The following is a 24,189-nucleotide window of genomic DNA, read 5'->3' on the forward strand; positions in this document are numbered from 1 at the left end:
AGAGAAGCAGACTCCCCACTGAGTGCGGAGCCTGATGCGGGGCTCGATCACAGGACCCTGAGATCATGACCTGAGCCAAAATCATGCGTTGGAGACTTAACTGAGGCACCCAGGCACCCCAAATCCAAGTGTATTTTAAAAGCAAGAGTCTTATATATCAAGTACAAATAGATACTTGAGATACCGTTTTATAAATGAGAAAAACGTTTTAGGCAGGATGGTAATGTCAACTATTTGTTATAAAGAATAAAACATACAATATAATTCAGCTTTAGGTACACTAAGTTAGATAGCTTCTCCACTATTTAATGTGTGCCAGATTTATGTTTCTAGCCAGTAAAAGTGAAGATTACAGGGGCGCCTGGGTGGCTCAGTGGGTTAAGCATCTGCCTTTGGCTCAGGTCATGATTCCAGGGTCCTGCGATTGAGCCCCACGTTGGGCTCCCTGCTCAGTGGGGAGTCTGCCTCTCTCCTGCTGCCCTTCCCCCCTGCTTGTGCTTTCTCTCTTTCTCAAATAAATAAAATCTTAAAAAAAAAAAAGTGAAGATTACAGAAAAAAAAAAAGTTCCAGAAGTATTAGAGACTTCCTAACAATCTGCAATCAAAAATATTAAGTCATTTTTATTTTCCACTTACCTCCTCTGCAGCTTGTTTAGAACTGAGATCAGCTTCATCTTTGTTAGCACAGGGGGCCTGAGACCTACAGGCGAGTTGATACTGAAACTTCTTTAAAGTTTGTGCATAATCTCCCATAGAACGATTGTAGTTCCAGAAAGTAGGACTGGTGGAAGGCGAGGTCGAGTCTGGACTCCCTACAATGATGAATTTAGAGAGCATCAGTGTGCGCGGTAAGAATTCTGACATACAGATTTAGCTGATGAATGCTGCGTACCGAGGCACCTGGGTAAGGGCAATCAAGGACGACAAAGCCCCAAGGGACTCTTCTCTCTCCTCCCTGACATGGTCTTTTCTTTAGAGAATATATTTTAAAAAATTAAAAAGAACATTTTCTGAGCAGTATCATGTTAAGAATTCTAAATGGCTGAGAGTGTTTATTTTTGTTGTAAAATTAAGCTTGTTTCGTTCTCTAAGATTTTCGAATGATTCAGCAAGAAACAAAGAAAAGACACATTTCTTCAGGAAAGAAATAGCCTAAGGAAGTTCCCTGCTTGAATTTTTAGTAGCGCTTTCTGAATGGGACAACTACAGTCTCCTATTAATAAACTACTCTTTGGGTCAGCAGCTACGCTCGCTTTTCCCAGTACTACGCTGCGTTCTCTTTATAGCCTGTAATAACTCCTGTGTTGTATTAAAAGAGACTGCCGATTACACTTCTAAATTTATACATTTACTCCCAGGAAATGTTAATAATTACATATGGGGACTTAATCCTCCAGAGGCTTCTACCAGAGTACTTACCACACTCTAAGGTTATAGTTTGTCTTTTTACCCAAACAGAATTTGAGCTCCTTGAGGGCAGGAAGTATTATTTTTCCCTAGCATCCCTGTGAAGGGCTGCTGTGGCTGCTCTGGAGAATTCTGTAGGCTTTGGGAAACCTATCATCTTGGACTTCACTGCCCGAGTGGGAACTGGTAATGACGATATAGGCCCAGGAGAGGTAGAGCTGGATTGAGACCCTTCTCCTACCTCCATCTCCTGTACCCAGCAGAAGGCCAGGAACCGCAAGGGCCACATTTTTGGTAGGTAAGAAAAAAATCTGTCCACTGGCACCAGGATATAACAAGGAAATCTGTCTTAGGTGGTACAGGGATTTAAAAATTATCCATTTTTGTATGGGTTTAGAATACCCATTTATACTATCTGTGAAGTCCAGGAACCTCCTAGCTCAGAAATTACCTTAGTTAAGGTCAGTGATACTCCTCAGGCACTTGGCAGAGGCAAATATAAAACTGCTAGGAGGAGACAAGGCTTCTGTCCAGCTTGCCCAGGATAGAAAAGCACAGATAAATAAAACCCTACTGCAGATGAGCTTACCAAAAACAAACAAAAAAACATAAATCACAAGAGGAAACAGGGTTCCAGGCAAAGGAATCAACAAGACGAAAATGTTAGTATTTAATCTACAAGAACTTTAGATAACTGAACTACTGGACAGAAGCTTTTAAAAAGTTATATTTAAAGTGATTGAGAGGGGCGCCTGGGTGGCTCAGTCATTAAGCGTCTGCCTTCGGCTCAGGTCATGATCCTGGGATCGGAGCCCCGCATCGGGCTTCCTGCATCGGGCTCCCTGCTCGGCGGGAAGCCTGCTTCTCCCTTTCCCACTCCCCCTACTTGTGTCCCCTCTCTTGCTGTGTCTCTGTCAAATAAATAAATAAAATCTTTAAAAAGAAGTGATTGAGACAGGAAAAAGAACCGAAAACATAAGAACAAAACAAGATACTCCAAAACAAATCATGCATATTTGAAAGAGAACCAAGTAAAACCTTAAAAATTGGAAGAAAAAAAAAATCGCCCACAACAAATTAAAAAACTCAATGAGTTAAACAGCAAGTTAGACAGTGCTTACGGAAGGAAGAACCAACCATCAGTGCAAACTGCTAAAACAAACAAACTGTGGGGTGAGGGGTAAAACAGAAGAATGCCAAACTACTAAATGTGGAAGAAATGAAAGTATTAGAAAGTTCTCCACTTTGTTGGGGTGCCTGCTTTCGGCTCAGGTCGTGGCTCAGTCATTAAGCATCTGCCTTCGGCTCAGGTCATGATCCCAGGGTCCTGGGATGGAGCCCCGCATCGGGCTCCCTGCTCAGTTGGAAGCCTGCTTCTCCCTCTCCCACTCCCCCTGCTTGTGTTCCGTCTCTTGCTCTTGCTTTCAAATTAAAAAAAAAAAAAAAAAGAAAGAAAGTCTCCACTTTGCAACAACCACTGCCTTAACTCATTTGGGAGAGGACCATCAATGGATGCTAAAACCACTCACTGAAAGGAGCCTGGGGAAACAGGATTCACAGGTTGCAAAGTATCACACTACAGATTATTTATTAATTACAAAAGGGAAAGCCAAGGTTGCCATCATTTTGGCCAAGTGATCCAATTTAATGTTACCAATAAAGGGACAAACTGGTACAGGGATGTGTTTCCTGATATATGTTGAAAGGAACACACCACCACCAAAGTTGTATTCTTGCCAAAAATTGTATTTAAACTAATTCTAATCTAATAATGAAAAATGATCACACAAATCCAAATTTGCAAAACAACGAGGCTGACCTCTTCAAATATAAATGTCACGATCCTGCATCAGTAAAAAAAAAAAAAAAAAAAAAGGCTACAAAGGCCATTATTGGGTCAACAGGAAGAAATGTGAATATGAATAATATTAGTACCTTAAATATGATAATTATGTTGTAGTTAGAAAGGAAAATGTTCATATTCTTAGGAGATGTGTGCAAACTAATGAAGGATGAAGTGGCCAGTCAGCAAAAAAATGTGTGAGAAAAAGTAAATGTGAGTGCCTGGTTTCTTACTGGAGAAAGAAGTTACAAATATGAAAAGGGAGGAGGCTGGAATAAACACTGTATAGTTGGATTGGAATTGGAGGTATTAGTATGAACTCATGGTTTTTAATATATATAGATGGACAGATACAGAAATATATATAGGTGTGTGTGTGTGTGTGCGCGCATATATTCCTAGCTGTCCTTTTGGAGGACCTAGGGTAATGATGTCCCATCATCACTGACATAACCAGTGCCCAGACATTAATTTCTAAATATCATTCTCCACTAAGAGCAATCATGGCCGCTTGGAGAAACAGACTGACTCCAGAGTTAGTTAACCAGGGAAAGTACAAGAGGAGCCTGAAATATCTTTTGGTGCTAGAAAGTAAAAAACAACAACAAACAAACAAAACAGAAGCCAGAGGATCCCACTAGCCAAATCTGAGACCATCTAACCAACAAAATAAATGACATTACCGGGGAGAAGAAAAAGTTCTATCTCACGAAAGAATGCCAACAAATAAATGTAAAAGGTGGTTGCACGACAATGTGAATGTACTTAATACCACTGAATTATATACACCTAAGAATGGTTAAAAGGGTAAATATTATGCATATTTTATCACAAAAGATGTTTGAAAAATATTAAAGGGAATAATCAAGAAGGAATGCTGGAATTAGAAAGCCACTATGAGAACCAACATAGTGACAATCAATTTTGAAAAGAAACTTAAAAGGATGTTAAAGCTACTAAGTCAAATATGATGAGGAAGAGGACATTTATACAGCCTCAAAGTAGCTCCTTACAAAAATATTTATTATTTACAGATTAATTTATACAAAATACTAAATTACCTAAAACCTATGGGTAATGAGTTAGAAGTATAGGGATGGACATAAATATACCAGGCAAACACTAACCAAAGAAAATTAGTTCAGCTGTGTTAATATCAGAGAAAATAGACTTGAAGGCAAAAAGCCTAAGAGATAAAGATAAAACAATGATATTAACAATCCTGAATTTATACGCACTTAGCATAATTTCCTATATATTTAGCAAATTTGACAGAATTACAAGAAGACATCTAATGGAAGACAATCAGTGGGAGCTTTTAATGGACTTTCTTACTAACCATTAGATCAAGTGGATGAAGATTAGTAAGATAAAGTCTTTAAGAACACCTTCCAGAAGTTTGGTTCAATGAACAAACATGGAGCCCAGTATTTAGAGACTATGCATTATTTTCAACATACCAAGACCCATTTATAAAAAGTGATCACACAGCAGGCCTAAATTCAAGTATTAAGAAATACCAAAGAATTGACAGGGTACAGTTCACAATCTCTAGCTGTAGCACAATTCACTCAGGGGAAAAATAAAAGATAACCAAGCCTTCATTTCATATGTTGGCAATGAAAAGCAACACCAATCACTAATACTTCTAAGCAATAAAAACAACACTTCTAAATAACTCCAAAGGATCAAAGAAGAAAAAAAATGGAACCCAGAAAATATCTCAATAAGACGAAGATTTGTAGAGGGAACAACCTAAAGTTGTTTTTTGCATTATACTCTATAATTTTCAGTAAACTTGAAATACTTCAAAATTTAACAGGAAGAAAAAGCATGCATCAACAAATAACAAGATAATACTGATTTGTTTCTTTGACGTTTCTGGCACTTTCAGGCAAAATTAAATTAAAAATCAATGGAGAGCTTTCAAGTGACACAAAGAGGCATAGTCCAATAACGGACTTCCTCACTGTGGCCATGCTTTAGCACCTAATGTGCTTTCTGTGAAAGTTCCCGAGGGGAAAAAAATCATTACTTGGCTCAATAACCTAATTTGGTTTCAAATAATTGACTTTGTTATAATCAGATCCACCCCAAATAGATTAAGATTTGCTAACACTGTTTCCCAAAGTAAACCAAAGACCAGTTCAAAAATGTTCTGAAAAACAGCAGCACTTCTAGAGCAAATCCGTTCTCTCTCCGCCACACCAATCTTCCCAAGGACCAAAAGGAGACAACTATCACTTCAATAAGCTTTGCTATGCACTGCTTTAAAAACATTTGGATAGCCTCAAGTTTTAAACAGAAAGTATAACTTACATTATATGAAAAAGCTTTCAATCTTAACGTGGATGAGAAGTTCAAGATTTCTCGGTTCAGCTATTTTTTTTTTAAATGTTCTTCTTTTTTTTTTTAAGATTTTATTTATTTATTTGACAGAGAGAGAGGCACAGTGAGAGAGGGAACACAAGCAGGGGGAGTGGGAGAGGGAGAAGCAGGCTTCCTGCTGAGCAGGGAGCCTGATGCGGGGCTCGATTCCAGGACCCTGGGACCATGACCTGAGCCGAAGGCAGACGCCCAACGACTGAGCCACCCAGGCGCCCCAGCTATATTTTACTTCTTAAATTTGGTGAGCTTAATTCTAACTATACAAAATATAAAAACAAAATGTATTTCTTTCCTAGGCTATACAAGGTATATTAGTAAAAAAGAAACATTTATGGACAGGTATCAAAATACTGAACATAGTTGAGTTAAGGATAATGTAAAGTTAACACCAAAAATATGTACATTAGATCTAACTAAAAATATATATACGTACCCAGCTTAACTCTGTGCTGTTTCTCTTCTTCACTTCTAAGAAAAGTATCCAAAGTTCGTAGGTCTGTCATATAGTCTTCTTTGTCAGTAGGGGAATTATAGACGGTGGGTGAAGACCGGTAGCGAGATCTCAATCCACTGCTCTCCACTGGTCCAACAGTAGTAGGGTATGGAGAAGAAGGAGAGGGACTATAGCTTGCCAACTATACAAAATAAAAGAACTTCTTCTTTATTGAAATTTATTTCTGTTTTGGTTTTTGACTTTCAAAAAGTAACACACCAATGAGAACGGCCAAAATCCAGAACCATGACAATCCCGAATGTTGGTGAGGATGTGGACCAACAGGAACCCTCATTCACTGCTGGCGGGAATGCAAAATGTATACATAGCCACTTTGGAAGACAGTTGGCAGTTTCTTACAAGACTAAACTACACTTAGCATATGATCTAGCAATTGTGCTCCTTGGTATTTACCCAAAGGAGTTGAAAACTTATGTCTACACAAAAACCCGCATACAGATGTTTACAGCAGCTTTATTTATAACTGCGAAAACCTGGAACCAATGAAGACATCCTTCAGTAGGTGAATGGGTAAACTGTGGTACAGCTGGACAACGGAGTATTATTCAGCATAAAACGAAATGAAATATGGGGCACGTTGGTGGTTCAGTTGGTTAAGCATCCAACTCTTTTTTTTTTTAAGATTTTACTTATTTATTTATTTGAGAGAGAGAATGAGAGAGAGAGAGCATGAGAGGGGGGAGGGTCAGAGGGAGAAGCAGACTCCCTGCTCAGCAGGGAGCCCGATGCGGGACTCGATCCCGGGACTCCAGGATCATGACCTGAGCCGAAGGCAGTCGCTTAGCCAACTGAGCCACCCAGGCGCCCCAGCATCCAACTCTTGATTTCGGCTCAGATCATGATCTCCGGGTCGTGAGATCAAGTCCCACAGAGCCAAGTCAGCTCCAGGCTGGGCATGGAGTCGGCTTAAGAGTCTCTCTGTCCCTTACCCTCCTCCCTTCACTGCCCACTCCACCTCCCCACTTGCGCACAAGCATTCTCTTTCAAAAAAGAAAAAAAAAAAGAAGTGACCTATCAAAGCCATGAAAAGACATGGAGGAAACTTAAATGCACATGACTAACTGAAAGAAGCCAATCTGAAAATGCTACACACTGTACGATTCCAATTATATGATATTCTGGAAAAGGCAAAACTATGGAGAAAGTAAAAAGATCAGTAGTTGCCAGAGACTTGGGGAGGATGAATAGGTAGGGCACAAAAGATTTTTAGGGCAATGAAATTACCCTGTTATGATACCATACAATAATGGTGGATACGTGTTACTATATATTTGTCCAAACCCACAGAATGCACACCACTGAGAGTGAGCCCTAAAGTAAACTACGGCCTCTGGGTGATAATGATGTTCCAATGTAGGTTCATCAATTGTAACAAATGTACCACTCTGGTGGGGGATTTTGATTAGCTGGGGGGAAGCTATGCCTGTGTGGGGGCAAAAGGTATACAACATGTCTCTGTACCTTCCTCTCAGTTTTGCTACAAACCTAAAACTATTCTAAAAAAAAAAAGGTCTGTTTTTTAAAAAAGCAATATATGCATGTTTTAAAAAATGAAGAGTTTGAAGAAAGTAAGTCATACTCTTAACTCCACAACCTAGAGATAATATAATCCTTTCATATTTTATGTTCAAATCTTTAAGTGTACACAGCTATATCAGTATATTTTTCCTTCTACATAATTGAGATAATACTATTTAGCTTTATAACCTCATTTTAAAAAAATTTTTAAAGATTTATTTATTTTAGAGATGGAGACAGAGAGAGTGTGTGAGCATGTGCATGCGGGAGCAGGGGTGGGTGGCGCAGGGCAGAGGAAGAGGGACAGGGAGAGAATCTCAAGCAGACTCCCAAGCAGAAACCAACTGAGCCCCCCAAGTGTCCCCTCATTGTTTTTTTTAAAAACTAAGGATTTTCCTATAAAAATCCTTTATAAATATTCTTAGTGGCTGTGTAATATTTCATTGTACAAATATACCATAATTTATTTTTATATTCTCTTATTCTAGACATTTGAACTGTCCACATAATTTTTGGCCACTGTAAATAATATTGATTAACATCTTTGTACATAAATCTTAATTTCTGAGGATGCCCTTCAGGAGATTCCTAGAACAGAAAGATTGGGCCAAAGCATATAAACATTTAAATACATATTCCCATTCTATTAAATGAAAATGTTATACTAAGTACAATTCAGAAGAAAGTTGATAGGAGGACCTATTCTGGTATACATCCATCAGCATTACTACTTTAAAATGTTTATTTGATATAGAAGAATTTTTAAAAATTTACATTTAGCTTGTGTTTCCTTATACTTACGAAGTTAAACACTTTAAAAATACAATTACCGGTCACTGTATTACCTATTTTATTAAATACCTACCCCAGTACATCGATAATTATTTTTACTGGGGTTTCATTATCAATTTATATTAGCTTGCCTTAAATCAAGGATTAAAAAATCTTTTAGTTTAATGTTGATTTAAAATAAAAATGTTAATCTTCTTCGACATTGATTTCTCTTATGGGGTGGAGCCTATTTAAAAAAAAAATCCTTACATATGCTATGATATTTGGGCTAAATAAACCATACTGGGCTAATAAACCATTGACTGGTTTATTTTTACTCAAGGGGCACATTTTGTGCACAATATATATTACCTTATTTTATCCTCTCAATAATAGATAAATATTACTACTGTACTAATTGTGGACACGAGAGGTTAGGTTAACTCACTCAAGATCCTACCAGGATTTCAGTCCAGTTTTTCTGACTATAGAATTTAGGCTTTTAATATATTTTATTGGATCAGAATTAGCTGTCCATACACTAGAAGAATGTGGGTAAATACTGAAGATGGGTAACAGGTATGTTTGAAAACTTCAATAATCAAAAGTTTAAAAGTAACTGGTTTCTTGAAAATTTAAAAGAACTCAATAGCAAAATTCCAGGGCTCTAATATATTCTGCAGATACATTTGATTAAAATTTTTCTTCCGTATTTATTTAGGTTTTCTACTTCGTCAATCTTGGCATTTTTCTCCCTAGAAAAAGAATTATTCTATTTCATTAACTTTTCCGAAGTAGTAATTTGGTTCAACAAATACTTATATAGCATCTATATTCCATACACTGGGCTAAGAAAACAAAGATGAATAAAAAACACAATCCTGGGGGCGCCTGGGTGGCTCAGTCGGTTAAGCGACTGCCTTCGGCTCGGGTCATGATCCTGGAGTCCCGGGATCGAGTCCCGCATCGGGCTCCCTGCTCGGCGGGGAGTCTGCTTCTCCCTCTGACCCTCTTCCCTCTCGTGCTATCTCTCATTCTCTCTCTCTCAAGTAAATAAATAAAATCTTTAAAAAAAAAACAAAACACAATCCTGTACTTGAGGTTACAATCTAGTAGAAAAAGATAATTAAAACAATGTTACCAACTTTATGTAAAGAGTTATTTAGTACAGATTAGTAACAGTTTCTAAGAAATAAAAAAACCTTACTTATTCAAGAGTAAACTATGGTATTTCCACTAGACGAGTATTAAGGAGCCATTAAACAAATTATGTTTGGGTGGTAAGACTATGAGTGATTTTTCTTTTCTCATGAAAATAAAAGCTATTTTTACAAGTCATATTTACCTATGGGTTATGAATTATCACTATATACACATTTCCTCATAATATTTAACTTGTACAAAATGTTCTAAATTCTATTACTTGCCAAAATTATTATCAGGTAACCAGTAATATGGAATTTCATTACAAAGAAATATTATATAAAGAGTAAGGGGCAGTGTGTTGATTTCATTTGCAGACATCCCTCGTTTAACTAGCAGCTATAGAGATGTTAGTCTAACTAGAGAGAGCATCTGAAAAAGTTACCATCGCCCCCTACCTTTTAAATGATTTTTTAAAAAGATTTTATTTATTTGACAGAGAGAGAGAGAGAACACAAGCAGGCGGAGCGGCAGGCAGAGGGAGAGGGAGAAGCAGACTCCCCGCTGAAGAGGGAGCCCAATGTGGGGCTTGATCGCAGGACCCCGGGATCATGACCTGAGCCAAAGGCAGACACTTAACCGACTGAGCCACTCAGGCACCCTTGATTTTTTTTTAAGTAATCTCTACACACAACATGGGGCTTGCGCACACAACTGCGAGGTTAAGAGGGGCATGTTCTACTGACTGAGTCATCCAGGCACCCCTGACCATCTCTTTAATGCTCCTTTTATGTTCTTATGCTTCAGGCAGAAGTCCTAATTTCAAATTTGTCAATGTTGCTTCTATCAAGTCCAAAAATGAGAACTATATCCCACTTTACTGTGGGAGTTGGAATGAAGGTTTCTAATCATCCCTTTTGAAAGGGGTGTCCATCCTCAAGAGTCCAACTACACAACTCTTTCTAGCTTAGGAGGTAATCCAACATGATGAAAGCATTAAAATTTTATTTATTTAGGGTGCCTGGGTGGCTCAGTCGTTAAGCATCTGCCTTCGGCTCAGGTCATGATCCCAGGGTCCTGGGATCGAGCCCCGCATCGGGCTCCCTGCTCAGCAGGAAGCCTGCTTCTCCCTCTCCCACTCCTCCTGCTTGTGTTCCTGTTCTCGCTCTCTCTCTGTCAAATAAATAAATAAAGATTTTATTTACTTTTTTTTTTTTTTAAGATTTTATTTATTTGTGAGAGTGAGCAAGCACACGCACAAGCAGGGGGACTGGCAGGCAGAGGGAGAAGCAGGATCCCCACCAAGCAAGGGGCCCGATGCTGGACTTGATCCCAGAACCCTGAGATCATGACCTGAATGAAGGCAGACACTTAACCGATTGAGCCACCCAGGTGTCCCAGAAAGCATTAAAATTGTATAAGGTTATACAAAAGTTTCACATAAACAAGCAAAGAAAGAGGGCAAACATGAATTTAAAAACTAAAAGAAAAAATTATCATAGTCTCAGCTGGTTTGAAAAACCCTGCAGAAAGATCCTAGATGGTGACCCTCAGAGTCCATTATCTTTGCGAAAGCTAATTTTTTTCCTTTCACTTTAGGATGTAGTATAAAGAACTTCTGACTAGTTATAAGGATCTGGGTTCTGTTCTTGGCTCTTAAATGGGCAATTTGGGCAAGTCAATTATCCACTGTTCCTCAGTTCCCTCAGTGAGAAAATGAGGAGTTTCGACTCATTTGCTGATTTTCAAGGTAGCTCTCCATACTAAAATAATGTGACTGGCCAAGAGAAAGGATTCATTACCTTATTATAACCACTGATGGGAGAGTAAGTCACTCCAGGGCTATAGGAACCGCTGCCCCCTGATGACAGACCTTGCAGCTGAGGGCTATATCCAGTTATACAGCTGGTGGTGAACTTGGGGCTGGTACTGGGTGAACGAGATGGGCTATAACTCAACACACTCTGACCCTGAATTGAAGGAGAAGGTGGAGAGGGAGGGATCTGGGTTGCTGCCAGATCATGTGGAGGAGTAGTCTGTACAACTAGAAGGAAGGAAGGAAAGAATAAATAAATAAATAAATGAGTGAGTGAATAAAAGATGTGTGTGCATGTATAAATAAAATTTCTACAAAAACAGACTTAATGAACTGAACCTTTTTCAAGAAAAGAGAAAGTAATAGGGTGACTTGGTTGTTAAATTACATAACGTATTATAACCTAAGGACACAAAGTAGTTGTTTACCATTTCCACAGATTTTAAAGTAAGAGATTAGCTTCAATGCCGTAAGAGTTAGTCATTTAATTTTAATTGTAATTAAACAAAGGAATAAACTTTCATGAGGCTGTTGAATATTATTTCCATTCAGTTTATACAAATAGGAATGATAATCATTGGTCTTAAGACAATTTATTATAGACTTGCTTAATATAGTTGAACCAGATGGCCTTAGAAGTCCCTTCCAGCTCAGTCTATAAAAAGGGCAAATTAAATTGAGAAAGATTTATTGCCAACCTTTCCCCCACCTTTGCAAAAGATATAAAACACTTACCAGCTGTTTTCAACCCTAAAAGTGTTTGCTGTCCAGGGCTAACAACCAGACTTGTTGGTGCCACAGTGTATTTGAAATATCTCCAAAAATCAAATAAGGCATTTAGGCTGAAGAGGGATGCAAGGGCAAGCTCTGGAAGAGAACAATATTTTTATTTTTTTTAAAGGGGGGTAGACCATCTAAAGGGGGGAACAAAAACTCTTCATATTTTAGCAAGTTAACAACAAAATTGAAAACTATCTTCTTATTCCTCATAACAGTTACCATTTAATGAATGTCAACTGTATACAATGTTTATTACATAAATGTTTATTATAGGGCATTTACCAGTGAATTTCAAAGTATTATCGGGGCACCTGCTGGCCCAGTTGGTAGGTAGAGAATGTGACTCAATCTCAGGGTTGTGAGTTTGAGTCCCACATTGGGTATAGAGATTACTTAAAAACAAAAAAATCTTAAAAAAAAAATATCATCACTAATCCTTACAACCTTGTACAATAAACATTTTCACCTTCACTTGACTAGAGAAGTCAAGTGACTTTTGCAAGAACACACAGCTTGATATTGAACCCATGATTACACCTCAGGTATGCAGATTCCAAAACTCCTTGCCACACCACCTCCCTATCACAGACTCCAGGTTAATGTGTGTATTAGACTATGGAATTCACTCCAATGGCCATAAAGACTCTTCATACCCCAGGACTACTGAAGAGCAGAGTGAAGCAGAGGAAGTAACAAGGAAACTGAGGAAGGCATCAATGGAATACAAATCTGGTTGTTCTTGAAAGGAACAATGGTAGGGAAGTAGGGAAGGCATTTCAGAGAGAATAACAAATACAAATCACCACCACCAAACACTGTTTTTCATCACAGAACTCCAATGATTACCTGGAATTGTACTGTTTGTTTCCTCTACTAGAAAGTTCCTTCCATGAGGGCAGGGACTTTGTTCCCTTCCTGTTGTATTCCCAGTTTTTGGAACATAGTACACACTCGAATATTTATGGAATGCAGGAATGAATACTAAATTGAATTAAATATGAATGCAGTTTTTCATTGGTAGTAAATCTTAATCAGAGTAAAAATTAATTACTTACCAATATACCAGAGGGGCCAGTATGTCACATTATAATATGAACTAATCAATTTTCCAGTCCTGAAAAAATCAGACAGGCTTTTCAAAATCTTAAAAAAACACGAAAAACAAACAACAACGACAACAAACACCCCAAATCCAAACACCAAAACCTGTGGAACTGACCATTGGCTTAAGTTTCACTTTTTTCTGGCTAATTAACTTACATTTCAGTATATATCATTCCAGCCATAGATACATTTAGGAGTCCCCAGGCTAAAACCACTTTCTTAGCTTCTGTTTCTTTTCTCATCTTGATGGTTGTGTCAATGAGGGAAGCACTAGGATTTGTCTCCCCTTGCATCTATTCAAAAAATTCAAAAATTCCCGTTAATGAATTAATGAAAAAAACAAAACAAAACAAAAACACTTCTCCATTTAAGAAACTTGTGTCCTTTATAACAGTAACTAGAAACTGCACATTTCCCCTTAACTTTAAAATGTCCTTCCAAAACTTTTGACATTTTACTATTATTATATGAAAAGGGAACGCTAAATTATAAGTTTATTGGCACCATACTGTAATCAACAGAGAACTGGCTCAGCACTTCAGAGAACAATACTTCCAACGAATAAAAATGTCTTATTTTGTATTTAAAGGATGGTGATTATATCTACAATTATTCTGTATTGTGCTTTTGGAATATGTCACAAGGATTAGCCCAAGGGCTAATTTAAGAAACTCAAAATACCAAGCTTTGGGAGAAAATATTCTAAATTAGTTATGCCATTAAAGGCTCTCCTCTTACATCTTCACGCAGAAGCCATTAACTGCCTACCATCGTAAACAACTCTGCACTCGGGATTGTCGCACGCCAGAGACCCCTGTTTTGTGTTGCTGATAAAGTGTAAGATTTTATGTTTTATAAGGGTGAACACTCATGGTGTGAAGGGGACGAGACCGACTGGGGAGTGTGCAATTTGGGTCCACATAGGATTTATATTTCCTTTGTTTCGCTAGGCCTCATCTCAGACAAACGTAAGACTCTCTCGTATCTAGAGTCTTATCCAGACAGTACAGAGCAGCACCCTTCGCGCCTCCCAGTCCGCGAGTCCAAACTTCCCAGTCCCCAGAGCTTCCCTCCCTGGGTCTCCCAGCACAAACTTTGGCGACCCCTATTGCTTCTTTCGTCCTTCCACTAAAGGTGTTGGGACGCCTGGCCACACCCCCCTTTGGCTGAACCCTCGGCAGATCCACAGTCACGGAAATCCCACGGCCCGCGTGGACTCCACGTCCTGGAAGCACAAAGATGACCCCCAAAACGCACCATGTTCTTCGGCCGGAAGCCGCGGGCTCGCGCCACTCTCTACTGCACATGCGCGAAGCCAAGAGCGAAGGAGAAGGCAACCGGCTTGCGGGACTACAGTTACCGGAAGAACGGACCTTCTCGCGAGAAGAGGAGGGTGGGGGAGGGACGAGAGCTCGGAGCGTTACCCGGGAAACAGCTTTAATGTTTGTCGCTCCCACTCTTCTGCGGGGAGAAAGCCGAGCAGCAAAAATTAAGACCAAGTTCTGAACCCGCAGTAAAAAGTAATAATTGTAACAAGCTGAATTTCTATATATTAATATAATTTTAGCTTCCTTAGGGTATTTATGGGTTCACATTTTTAAGCACATTTTATTAAGCAGGGTAGCTAATTGTAGGGTAGAGTATGGGGTAACGTGTCCACACACCCATCAGCGACGACAAAGCATTTCTCACAAAAACAAGTGTTCTGACCCGATGTAAAGTCTTAAATGTCCTTGGAATAAGGGTGCAGCAGTAGGAAGAAAGCCCCAGATGTGTTAAAGTTGCTAGTGGTTTTGAGGTTTAAAAAAATCCAGTCGTTACTTTTCTTGCATATTCTTCGGAAGAACTTCTAACCTTGAGGAAAAGGCTTATCAGGGAGTTCAGTTTGGTTTTATTTAACAAATACAAACGCCTACACTGTGCCACTGGGCCATGCGCGGGGATGTGAAAGTGGAGTTCCCTGGTTAGCGTGTGGAGGAGTTCAGCCGGCCTGTGCTCTAGAGGGACAGGAGAGGTGGCGCACGGTGAGCCTGGAGGGGGTGCGACTGGCAGGCTCCTGGAGAGCTTCCTGGAGGACACGATGCAGGCCTAAGGCACAGGGCCAACAGCCACGAGGAGCAGGGCGTGGGGACTCGCCATTGGGGATGTGGAGAAACGGTACCCTAATGAAAACATCACGCCTTTTCACAATAAGCTAGTGGATTGTTGCATCATGTACGTGTCAGTGACCAAAATTTTTCCTAAGGTCAAACAGAAGAAAATGAAGTTTCCTTGTGGTATTGCATATTAATGGAATCGGCGGGTATGCTATGCTTTTAAAGATCTAACAGGTTTTTTAAAACTGTGATTTTAATAATTTTAGAATGCCTTAGCAGCAATGGTGTTTTGCTCTAGTTTTAGATTCAGAGATGAACTAACTCGAAAATTGTTCAAAGTGAAGGGCTTCAGTGTACAGTCAAAATTAGAATACCAGGTTCCTCCCCACCTCATAGCTCTTTTCCTAAGAAATTGACACATCTTTTTTTTTTCTTCTTCATTTTAAGTAGCATGGAGCCCAAGCTGGGCCTGAACTCACAACCCTGAGATCAAGACCTGAGCTGGGATAAAGAATCAGAGGCTTAACAGACTGGACCACCTAGGCACCCCTACAACAGACACATCTTTATTTCCTCTCTTAATGTCCTTAAGTTACTGTGCACTTATTGAAGGCTTAAGAAGGAACACTATTATATATAGTGTTTTGCTAACTGGCATTATGTATTAGTTTGCAAGGGTTACCATAAAAAATACCATGGACTGGGTGGCTTAAACAACAAAAATTTATTTTTTCACAGTTTTGCAGGTTAAAAGTCCAAGACCAAGGCAAAGTCGTATCCAGGCAAATTGGTTTCTCCTGAGGCCTCTTCCTTGGCTTGAAGATGGCGGCCTTCTGTGTCCTCACATGGCCTTTTTTTCTGTGTCCACACACCCCTGGGGTGTCTCTTTCTCTTATTATAAGGACATCAATCATATTGGATTAGGGCCCTATCTTTATGACCTCTTTAACCCTAATTGTCTCTTTAAAGGCCTTATCTCCGGTTATCGTCAAATTGGGGGTTATTCATTCAACATATGAATTTGGGGGAACGCAGTTCAGATTACCTCAGAGTCTTAGATTTTACAGACATTAAAATTTAAAGAAAATACAGTATGTACAAGTTTCAGGAAAATAAAAAAAGATTAAGGTAGAGTGCACCCTTTTGAGGTATGGGGGAAATACCATAAACTTTCATAGAAATAATTTAGATAATCTTCCAAAAACTTAGAAATCCAAGAAGTGTTTGTCAGTTCCTGTCACAGTTACTGAAGCGTATGTCACAATAGGTTGCCAAGGAAATTGTCATATATATGGAGTGAAGTACTTTCTCAGTCATCTTCATTCTTTTGAGCATGCTTTATTTTCAAAGCAAGAAGCCATCATGGGAGACCTTTTTTCCTTATTTTGGGAGGTGGATCCTCCCCCCATACCTTTAAGTTTTACCATTCCAAGTCAGGAATATGAATGCCGGAAGGATGACTCTTGCGGGGCAATAGGGAGCTTCCTGCTTTGGTATTTTGTCATTATATTGGTCCTGATGTTCTTCTCTCGGGCTTCTGTCTGGGTAGGATATCCTATTTCATTTAAAATAATATGTTTACTCTATCATAGGGGATTTTCCATAAAATAAATTCACTCTACTTCGGTCAAACTACTTTTTAAAAGTTTGTTTTCTAGTTTTAAAAATAATGCAATCTCGTTCTAGAGCATCCAAGAATACAGAAAAGGATGAAGAAGAAAATTTAAACTACTGTAATCCTATTTCCTAGAGATAGCGGTTGTTAATATTTTGGAGTAATATTCTAGTCTTTTTGTCTTTTTCTCTATCTCAGTATATTTCTCTCAATCTCTCTTTGATCTTACATGGTTGGTATTGCATTGTATATATTTTCATACCCTGCCTTTTAGAAACTTAATATTATATTGTAACACTTCCTCAAGTCATATTCACACAGCAGCACTCTTAATGACTGCATAATTTTGTCTTATGGTTGCACCATAACAAATCTGCAATTCTGAGACATTTAGGTTGTTTGCAGTTTGTCCATCGCCTGTGTAACGCTGGGATAAACTTCCCTACTGGTAACTGACCTCCAAATTCCTTTTGTAGCCATGTAATTCTAATCAAAGATACAAAAGTTGTCATATTTATAGAATACATGTTGTAGGATTTGGGAGCTTTTAGAATGAGGCAATGTACTCTCCTGAAAGATAAGGTGCAGAACTAAACTAAAGTTAAACAGAACAAAAGTCATCACTTTAGACCACCTACTAGCAGAAGAAAATGCCATCCTCTTAGGAATGAGATAGCCCAGTTTTTTCAGTACTGTGAATCTCCAACATATTATGAGTACCCGAGCTCTTATAAATTGCTGACATGGAGTCCTTGCTGGCCATTAATACCAGGCTGATGATTAATCAAACCACCATCATTTGGCATTACAGCCAGAGTGCTGGCCTGGCAACGGTCAGCTAGACTTGAGGGCTGCATCAACTCTAGATGGAGAGGAGGAGTTTTGTTATGTCTGTGCCAGCTGGGTTCCATTATAATAATCAAAGACTCTTCCCCTCACCACCTCTTCCCCCTAAGAAGAAGTTTCATCTAAAGTCTAAATGCTTCTTAAAGTAGATACTTATATACGCTAAGTATATTGAATTTGTCTGGATTGGCCAGCAAAGCTACTTTAGAAAATTAACAAAAAAATTGAAATTGATTCCTGGCAGTTTCATCATGAAGACCACTTAAGAGGTCTAAGTTATTCTTCTGCTCCTTTGCTTGCATCAGCTCTTTGGAATCATAGAGCCTGAGCTTCAAGGACCTAAGAGAGCATGCAGTCCAGCCTCCTTTTTGTAGGCAAGTAAGATACCAGTATCCCTCCTCTTTTTTTTTTTTTAATAACGCCCAAAGAAATTAAGTGACTTGTCCAATGTCACACAAGTGGTTAGTGATGGAGGAGAAATAGACCCAGGTTTCCTGCCATGTAATTCATTTGCTTCAAAGCATAGCTGAAATGTTGAATTAAATCTATTCAGTGCTGATTAAAACCTTAATTATCTTAGAGGTTTCGTCTTTCACTTTGTACCCCTATGGCAGTTACAATCGGCTGAACTGCTTCTTGTGAAGGGTCCCAGATTTGAAATCTGAGAACCATATGAGAGCTAGTCAAGGAGGATGGAATTTTTCCTTCACTTTGAACTTCATTTTCTCTGCTAAACTATGAGCCTTTATTTACAAACCTTGAAGTAATGGTAAAAGCGTGATGGAAATGTGGTGGTAATTATCCTCAAACGTGAAGCACACTGATTTCCTCTGGATTTGCCACTCTTTAAGATGCATTTACCCTTTTGCTTTCAGACACTATAAATACTATATTTAGCTTATATATTTGTTTAGTGTTTATTCAGACTGCTAGTGCTGGTATTTTTCCAAACAATACTGGTCCAAGCTTCTCATTTTGCATATGTGGAAACTGAGCTTTAGGAGGTGTTAAGTAAATTGTTAAAATTGCAGACCTGTGCCATGGCTGAAAGGCAGAGCCATACCTAGATCTCTCCACTGTTCTCGCCTACTCCTCAGGACAGGCCCTGCTGATGTTTTCACTCACTGAGTCACACACAGATAGTTAATAAAATGCTTTTGGTAACCACAGTTCATGCGATTCCACTTAGCTTGATGCAAAATCTTTTGATTTGGGGATTATATTTTGATTTGACATCAAGTCAAATATGGAAGATTTCTATAAAAATGATGTAAACCTAATAAATGTTTTTAAACATTTCTCCCTGTCAATTACAAAAGTATGCATTATAGAAAACGTGGAAATTATAGGAAAGTACAAAAAATGAGAAAGAAACGTTCCAGATTACATGGAAATAGCCAACTACTATGAACTTTTAGGTGGATAAACTTCTAATCATTTAAAAATTATCTCTGTATGTATGAAATTTAAAATAAGCCTACCCCCCAATCATTGTTAAAAGAGAGATATCTCAAAAGAGGATTCTACTCTTAAGGTTTTCAGAGAACGTTTGCAGAAACCCAAAAAGCAGAGAGGTACCTCATTAAAGATACTTACCTGCTGTTGTAGAGATCAGATATTAAGAAAAGAATGGGCCAAGGATCCTCGATTGTAGTTATGAATACCCACGTGTGGCATTTTCAACCCAAAGGGAGTTTGACTTTCTATAAAAATTCATTTTTCCCCAATTGTAGACAACCTGAAAAGTTAGAAGGAAAAATATCACCGTTTCACTCACAGTCAACCATTGCTAACACTTGTCTACATTGTTTAAAGTCTTTTCATATTTTTAGCTAGCTAGTGATTATACTGCATATACAAATTTCCATCTTGATTTTTAACTTAATAGTATAACGTGTATTTCCTCATGTTGAGACATGCTTTTCTTATAATAATTTTTACAACTATATATTATGATTGTAACATAATTTATTTAGGGGCGCCTGGGTGGCTTAGTTGGTTAAGCGACTGCCTTCGGCTCAGGTCATGATCCTGGAGTCCCGGGATCGAGTCCCACATCGGGCTCCCTGCTCAGCAGGGAGTCTGCTTCTCCCTCTGACCCTATCCCCTCTTGGGCTCTCTCTCTCACTCTCTCTCTCAAATAAGTAAATAAAATCTAAAAAAAAACATAATTTATTTAACCATTGCCTACTTTTGATTTTTGAATTTTATATTATCCTAATTACACTGTGATTATTTTTGTGCACAAAGTTTTCTCTCTTTGAGGGGTTATTTCCTGGTGATAGATTCCTAGTAAGAATTATTATGTGTCAAAAGTGTTATAAGTATTTCTAAAGTTTTGATGTATTTTGAAAGAGTTGCTTTATATTTATATTTTAGCAAAATCATGTTCAGCATCAAAAAATGGGACACTGATCTGAACAATGGGACAAATTTATTTATGGAGTATTGGGCTAGGATATTTGAAATTGGAACTGTTCAAAGAAATCCATTTCTTTTTTGTTGCCAAACTCACAGATAATATGTTATGGTTGCATTTTGGAGGAAAGTTTCTGAAAGACTTAGGAGATATTAAGTTTATGAACTCTGGTAAAGATTTCAAGGGTTACAAAAAAGGTGACCTGATAAAATGTCCTTTACGAAGTAATTAAAAATGAATCCCAGTACTATAAAATCTGTTTTTAAATGATAGTTAAATGATATTTCTTTACAATGTGAGTACAGGAAGACTTTATAACCCGTAGATCCTCATCAATATTTTTTTCTCTCAAGTCTTTGTTCCATTTGGTTTGGTTCAAAACGTTTTGGCAGACTCTGCTATCAAAGCCTCGTCTTCCAGTGGGCAACAGGTGAAAGGATCACTATAACAGGAACTCAATAAGAATTTATTGAATTGTACTGAATGTTTAATATTAGACATTGTCCAAGAATCTAGGGCAACAGTGTTTTATGTAAGTGAAAAACAACCAACCGAGATTGCTATTACTGATCTGTGTATTTCTGAAACAGATGTTGGAGAGGAAAAAGGATGAAGACAGTGGGACCAGCACCTCAATCAGTAAAGGTGAGAGCTGGTGCATATTTGGTATTGGAGTATGATGAGCGAAATATGTGCTGAATGTGGAAATCAAACAACCGAGTGTGGTTAAAGGGCCTCCCCAGAGCTGCGGCGGCCCCTTGGATGGGCTCCTTGCTTTAGCGCAAGACAGCTTAGCTGCCTTTAGTAGAGCTCAAGCTCTCTTTTCATTCCTCAAGTATTCTCCCTTCATACAGCTTGTCTTTCATATAACTTTATTGTTAGTGTTGCTACAGGACTGTGAGCTTTATATGACACTTTTTTTTTAAAGATTTTTTTTTTTTTAATTTATTTGACAGAGAGACACAGTGAGAGAGGGAACACAAGCAGGGGGAGTGGGAGAGGGAGAAGCAGGCTTCCCGCCGAGCAAGGAGCCCGATGTGGGGCTCGATCCCAGGACCCTGGGATCATGACCTGAGCCGAAGGCAGACGCTTAATGACTGAGCCACTCAGGCACCCCTATATGACACTTTTTAATAACCTATAAGCAGTGGTGTGCTGGTAAATGTTTAACAACTGGCTCTCCAAAAATGGGTATGTGTATATACATGTTTTTTTTTTTTTTAAATGTTGCTGATATGAAGGATGTATATCACACAATTTACAAGTACCAAAATGTATAATACACTTTATGGTAAATTCCATCTTGACCGCCAATTTTGGCAAAACACTTTTCCATGACTTCTGCCAGACCCTTGCAATGGTTGCAATGGATGAACAAGTGTAGTCTGATATGAATGTTATTTTCCTGTAAGTTAAGGAGTAAGATGAAGGAAGCAGGAAGATGTATGTTACAACTTACCTTGGTTGTCAACGATATGACTTCTCTGCTGAATTGGATAATTGTTTGAGAATACCCTGGAAGGATATTTCCTTGTTTTTGGGTGTGATTCATAATGTAGTGGCTACAGGATGACACTTTTAAGTGTAATCTATGTTAGTAACATGTTTTTTTTATCACATTAAGCCTAGATGATCAACAAAACCACGAACAAGACCTGATTTAAAAAAAAAAAAGACCAGATTTTTAGTGCTCATTGATTTTTATCCCGCCCACATTGATTTCAAATTACCAACATGACGTTGTTACCAGAGTGGAGTTGGGAATAGACGCACAGTAACACGCCATTACATAGTATTTCCAATATCCAGATACAACAGAAATAGATAGCTTCGAGAGCTATTTCTTAATAAAATGTCATAAATTAATTAGGACGTGATTAGTTTCAAATATTTATTACATTTATGTGTAATAAGTGGATTTAATGGTAAGTTTGTATAATTTAATTTTGACTTATGGGCTGTGTTTTAACAACCATGTCAGAATTCCTTAAAGTGTAACCCTCTGTTCTTGTGAGCTAGCTGGTAGAAGACAAGTACAGCACATCACTGTATAAAGAATCTGCTACCCAAATCATATTCACATACATACTTGAATCTTTAAGACTTCAAGGCAAGGGAAAAGAGGGTCCTTCTCTGGAAAATCTTGGCAACCTTTCCCCCTGATCTTATATCAGGGGTCCACAAAGCTTCAAAAGCAATGTGTCAAGTATCCATTTTGACCCCTCTGGTCTTTAGGAGACTTGGTATCGTACTGGAAAATGCAGGCAGCTGCCAACACTTGCAAATGAGTGAAGACAAGTGGTGGCTTGCCAAATGGCAACCGAGAGTGAGTCCACACATGCCATAGGCTTCCTTAGGTAATATGAAGTTACAGTAACCAATTGTATGCCTGACATCTTGATTTGTTTCGTTGGTTGTTAGCAAGCAAAGACACTTCCTATAAGCGGCAAAGCAAAGATGGTGACTGGGACTCTTTACAAATGATGAAAAAACCAAAGCAGAGCCAACTTACCCCTGTAACTGACTCAGAAGTGGCTTTGGTCAATGCCTATCTTGAACAAAGACGAGCCAGGCGCCATTCTCAGTTCAGCCAGGTGAATCAGATCCAACATGATAGTGATACTACTGAGTGTGACAGTGAAGAATCTAACTCGGGAGCCTCTTCGTGGAAGGAGAGTGAAAGTGAACACCATCCGTCGCCAGCTAGTATTAAGAAGAGAAAACTAGCTGAGAGGCAAAGGAATGTGGGAAGTTACCAAATCAGGGAAAGGCCCTGCCTCCACTGCAAAGCCATGAGAACAAATGAATGGTTGACCCGCCATTTCCTTCGGAATACTTCAGTAACCCACATGAAGGCAGATATTCAAGAGGAAAATTGTGTACCTGACATTAATACAAAATTCAGTAAATTTTGAATTTTATCAAGTCCTTACCTTACTTGCAGCCAGATGAAAGAGATGAATAAAACACAAAAAATCACCAGAACTCTAGGTGCAGAGGCTTTTACAATAAAGTCTCTCTACTAACAACAAAAACATACTTGAAACCCAAGAGGTAAAATTTCAGATAATCCTTTGTCCAAAAACAGGCCAGTGAATTTGTTTATGGCACCATTGGAACATCAAAGATCTGCTTCTACTATGATTTTTTAATTCAAAAGAGCACAAGACATATTTTATTCCTTGAGTGTATGTATTTTGTTTACGTCTGTAATACAAATAAGGAAGCTCTTTGAAAATATATTTATGTTCAGAAACCATTTAAATTTATTTGTATGTTTTGATTGACTGAATTAGGTGACATTGGTTGGCATGGAATGGACCATATTCTCCAGGTCCGTATTTTCCGGTGACTCTATCTGAGCTGTATTGCTGCATGTGTGTCAGCTACAGTTGGTGAGGAGGAAGAACTCAAGAGCCTGGAAGAATACCTGATTCCCAGAGTAGAGCAAGGAGGGAAGGCAGCGTGGCCCAGAGGGTGGCTGGGCTGTGGGCTGTCCACCTGGTTATTCTCCAAAGATAATGGCAAATGTTAAAGAAAAAATTATTCTGACACCTGTTTTTTGTTTTTGTTTTGTTTTTTGTTTTTTTTTTAAGATTTTATTTATTTATTTGACAGAGAACACAAGCAGGGGGAGCAGGAGAGGAAGAAGCAGGCTCCCTGCCGAGCAGGGAGCCCAATGTGGGGCTTGATCCCAGGACCTTGGGATCATGACCTGAGCCTAAGGCAGACACCCAACCGACTGAGCCACCCAGGTGCCCCTTTGTTTTTTGTTTTTAGATTTTATTTATTTGAGAGAGAGAGAGAAAGGGAGAGAGCACCAGAAGGGAGAGGGAGAAGCAGACTCCCCCCTGAGGAGGGAGCCCAGCACGGGGCTCGATCCCAGGACCCTGAGATCATGACTTGAGCTGAAGGCAGGTGCTTAACCG

General features: G+C 38.8%; 2 protein-coding genes across 5 annotated transcripts in view; one reads left to right on the top strand and one right to left on the bottom strand.

Annotated features, from left to right (window-relative positions):
* The window catches only part of TMEM209 (transmembrane protein 209), a 30,302-nt gene extending 15,627 nt beyond the window's left edge, over nucleotides 1-14,675 (bottom strand). The window contains exons 1-7 of one of the 4 annotated variants that reach the window (XM_027574620.2): nucleotides 14,542-14,675; nucleotides 13,441-13,577; nucleotides 13,236-13,294; nucleotides 12,136-12,267; nucleotides 11,387-11,628; nucleotides 6,072-6,273; nucleotides 637-812 (exon numbers count right to left, since the gene is read on the bottom strand). In XM_027574620.2, coding sequence (XP_027430421.1) covers nucleotides 637-812; nucleotides 6,072-6,273; nucleotides 11,387-11,628; nucleotides 12,136-12,267; nucleotides 13,236-13,294; nucleotides 13,441-13,577; nucleotides 14,542-14,544 — 951 coding nt within the window. In that variant the 5' untranslated portion in view covers nucleotides 14,545-14,675. The remainder of the gene's footprint in view (nucleotides 1-636; nucleotides 813-6,071; nucleotides 6,274-11,386; nucleotides 11,629-12,135; nucleotides 12,268-13,235; nucleotides 13,295-13,440; nucleotides 13,578-14,541) is intronic. The other 3 variants (XM_027574621.1, XM_027574623.2, XM_027574622.2) reach the window with 3 other exon arrangements.
* A 2,024-nt stretch (nucleotides 14,676-16,699) lies between these two features.
* SSMEM1 (serine rich single-pass membrane protein 1) lies at nucleotides 16,700-23,719 on the top strand. The gene is made up of 3 exons (XM_027574624.2): nucleotides 16,700-16,925; nucleotides 20,851-20,905; nucleotides 22,682-23,719. Exons 1-3 carry the CDS (start codon nucleotides 16,743-16,745, stop codon nucleotides 23,173-23,175), a joined length of 732 nt encoding a protein of 243 aa, XP_027430425.1. The 5' UTR covers nucleotides 16,700-16,742; the 3' UTR covers nucleotides 23,176-23,719.
* Nucleotides 23,720-24,189: the final 470 nt, after the last annotated feature.

This window comes from Zalophus californianus, chromosome 12 (genome assembly GCF_009762305.2).
Source record: "Zalophus californianus isolate mZalCal1 chromosome 12, mZalCal1.pri.v2, whole genome shotgun sequence".
Classification (NCBI taxonomy): Eukaryota; Metazoa; Chordata; class Mammalia; order Carnivora; family Otariidae; genus Zalophus; species Zalophus californianus.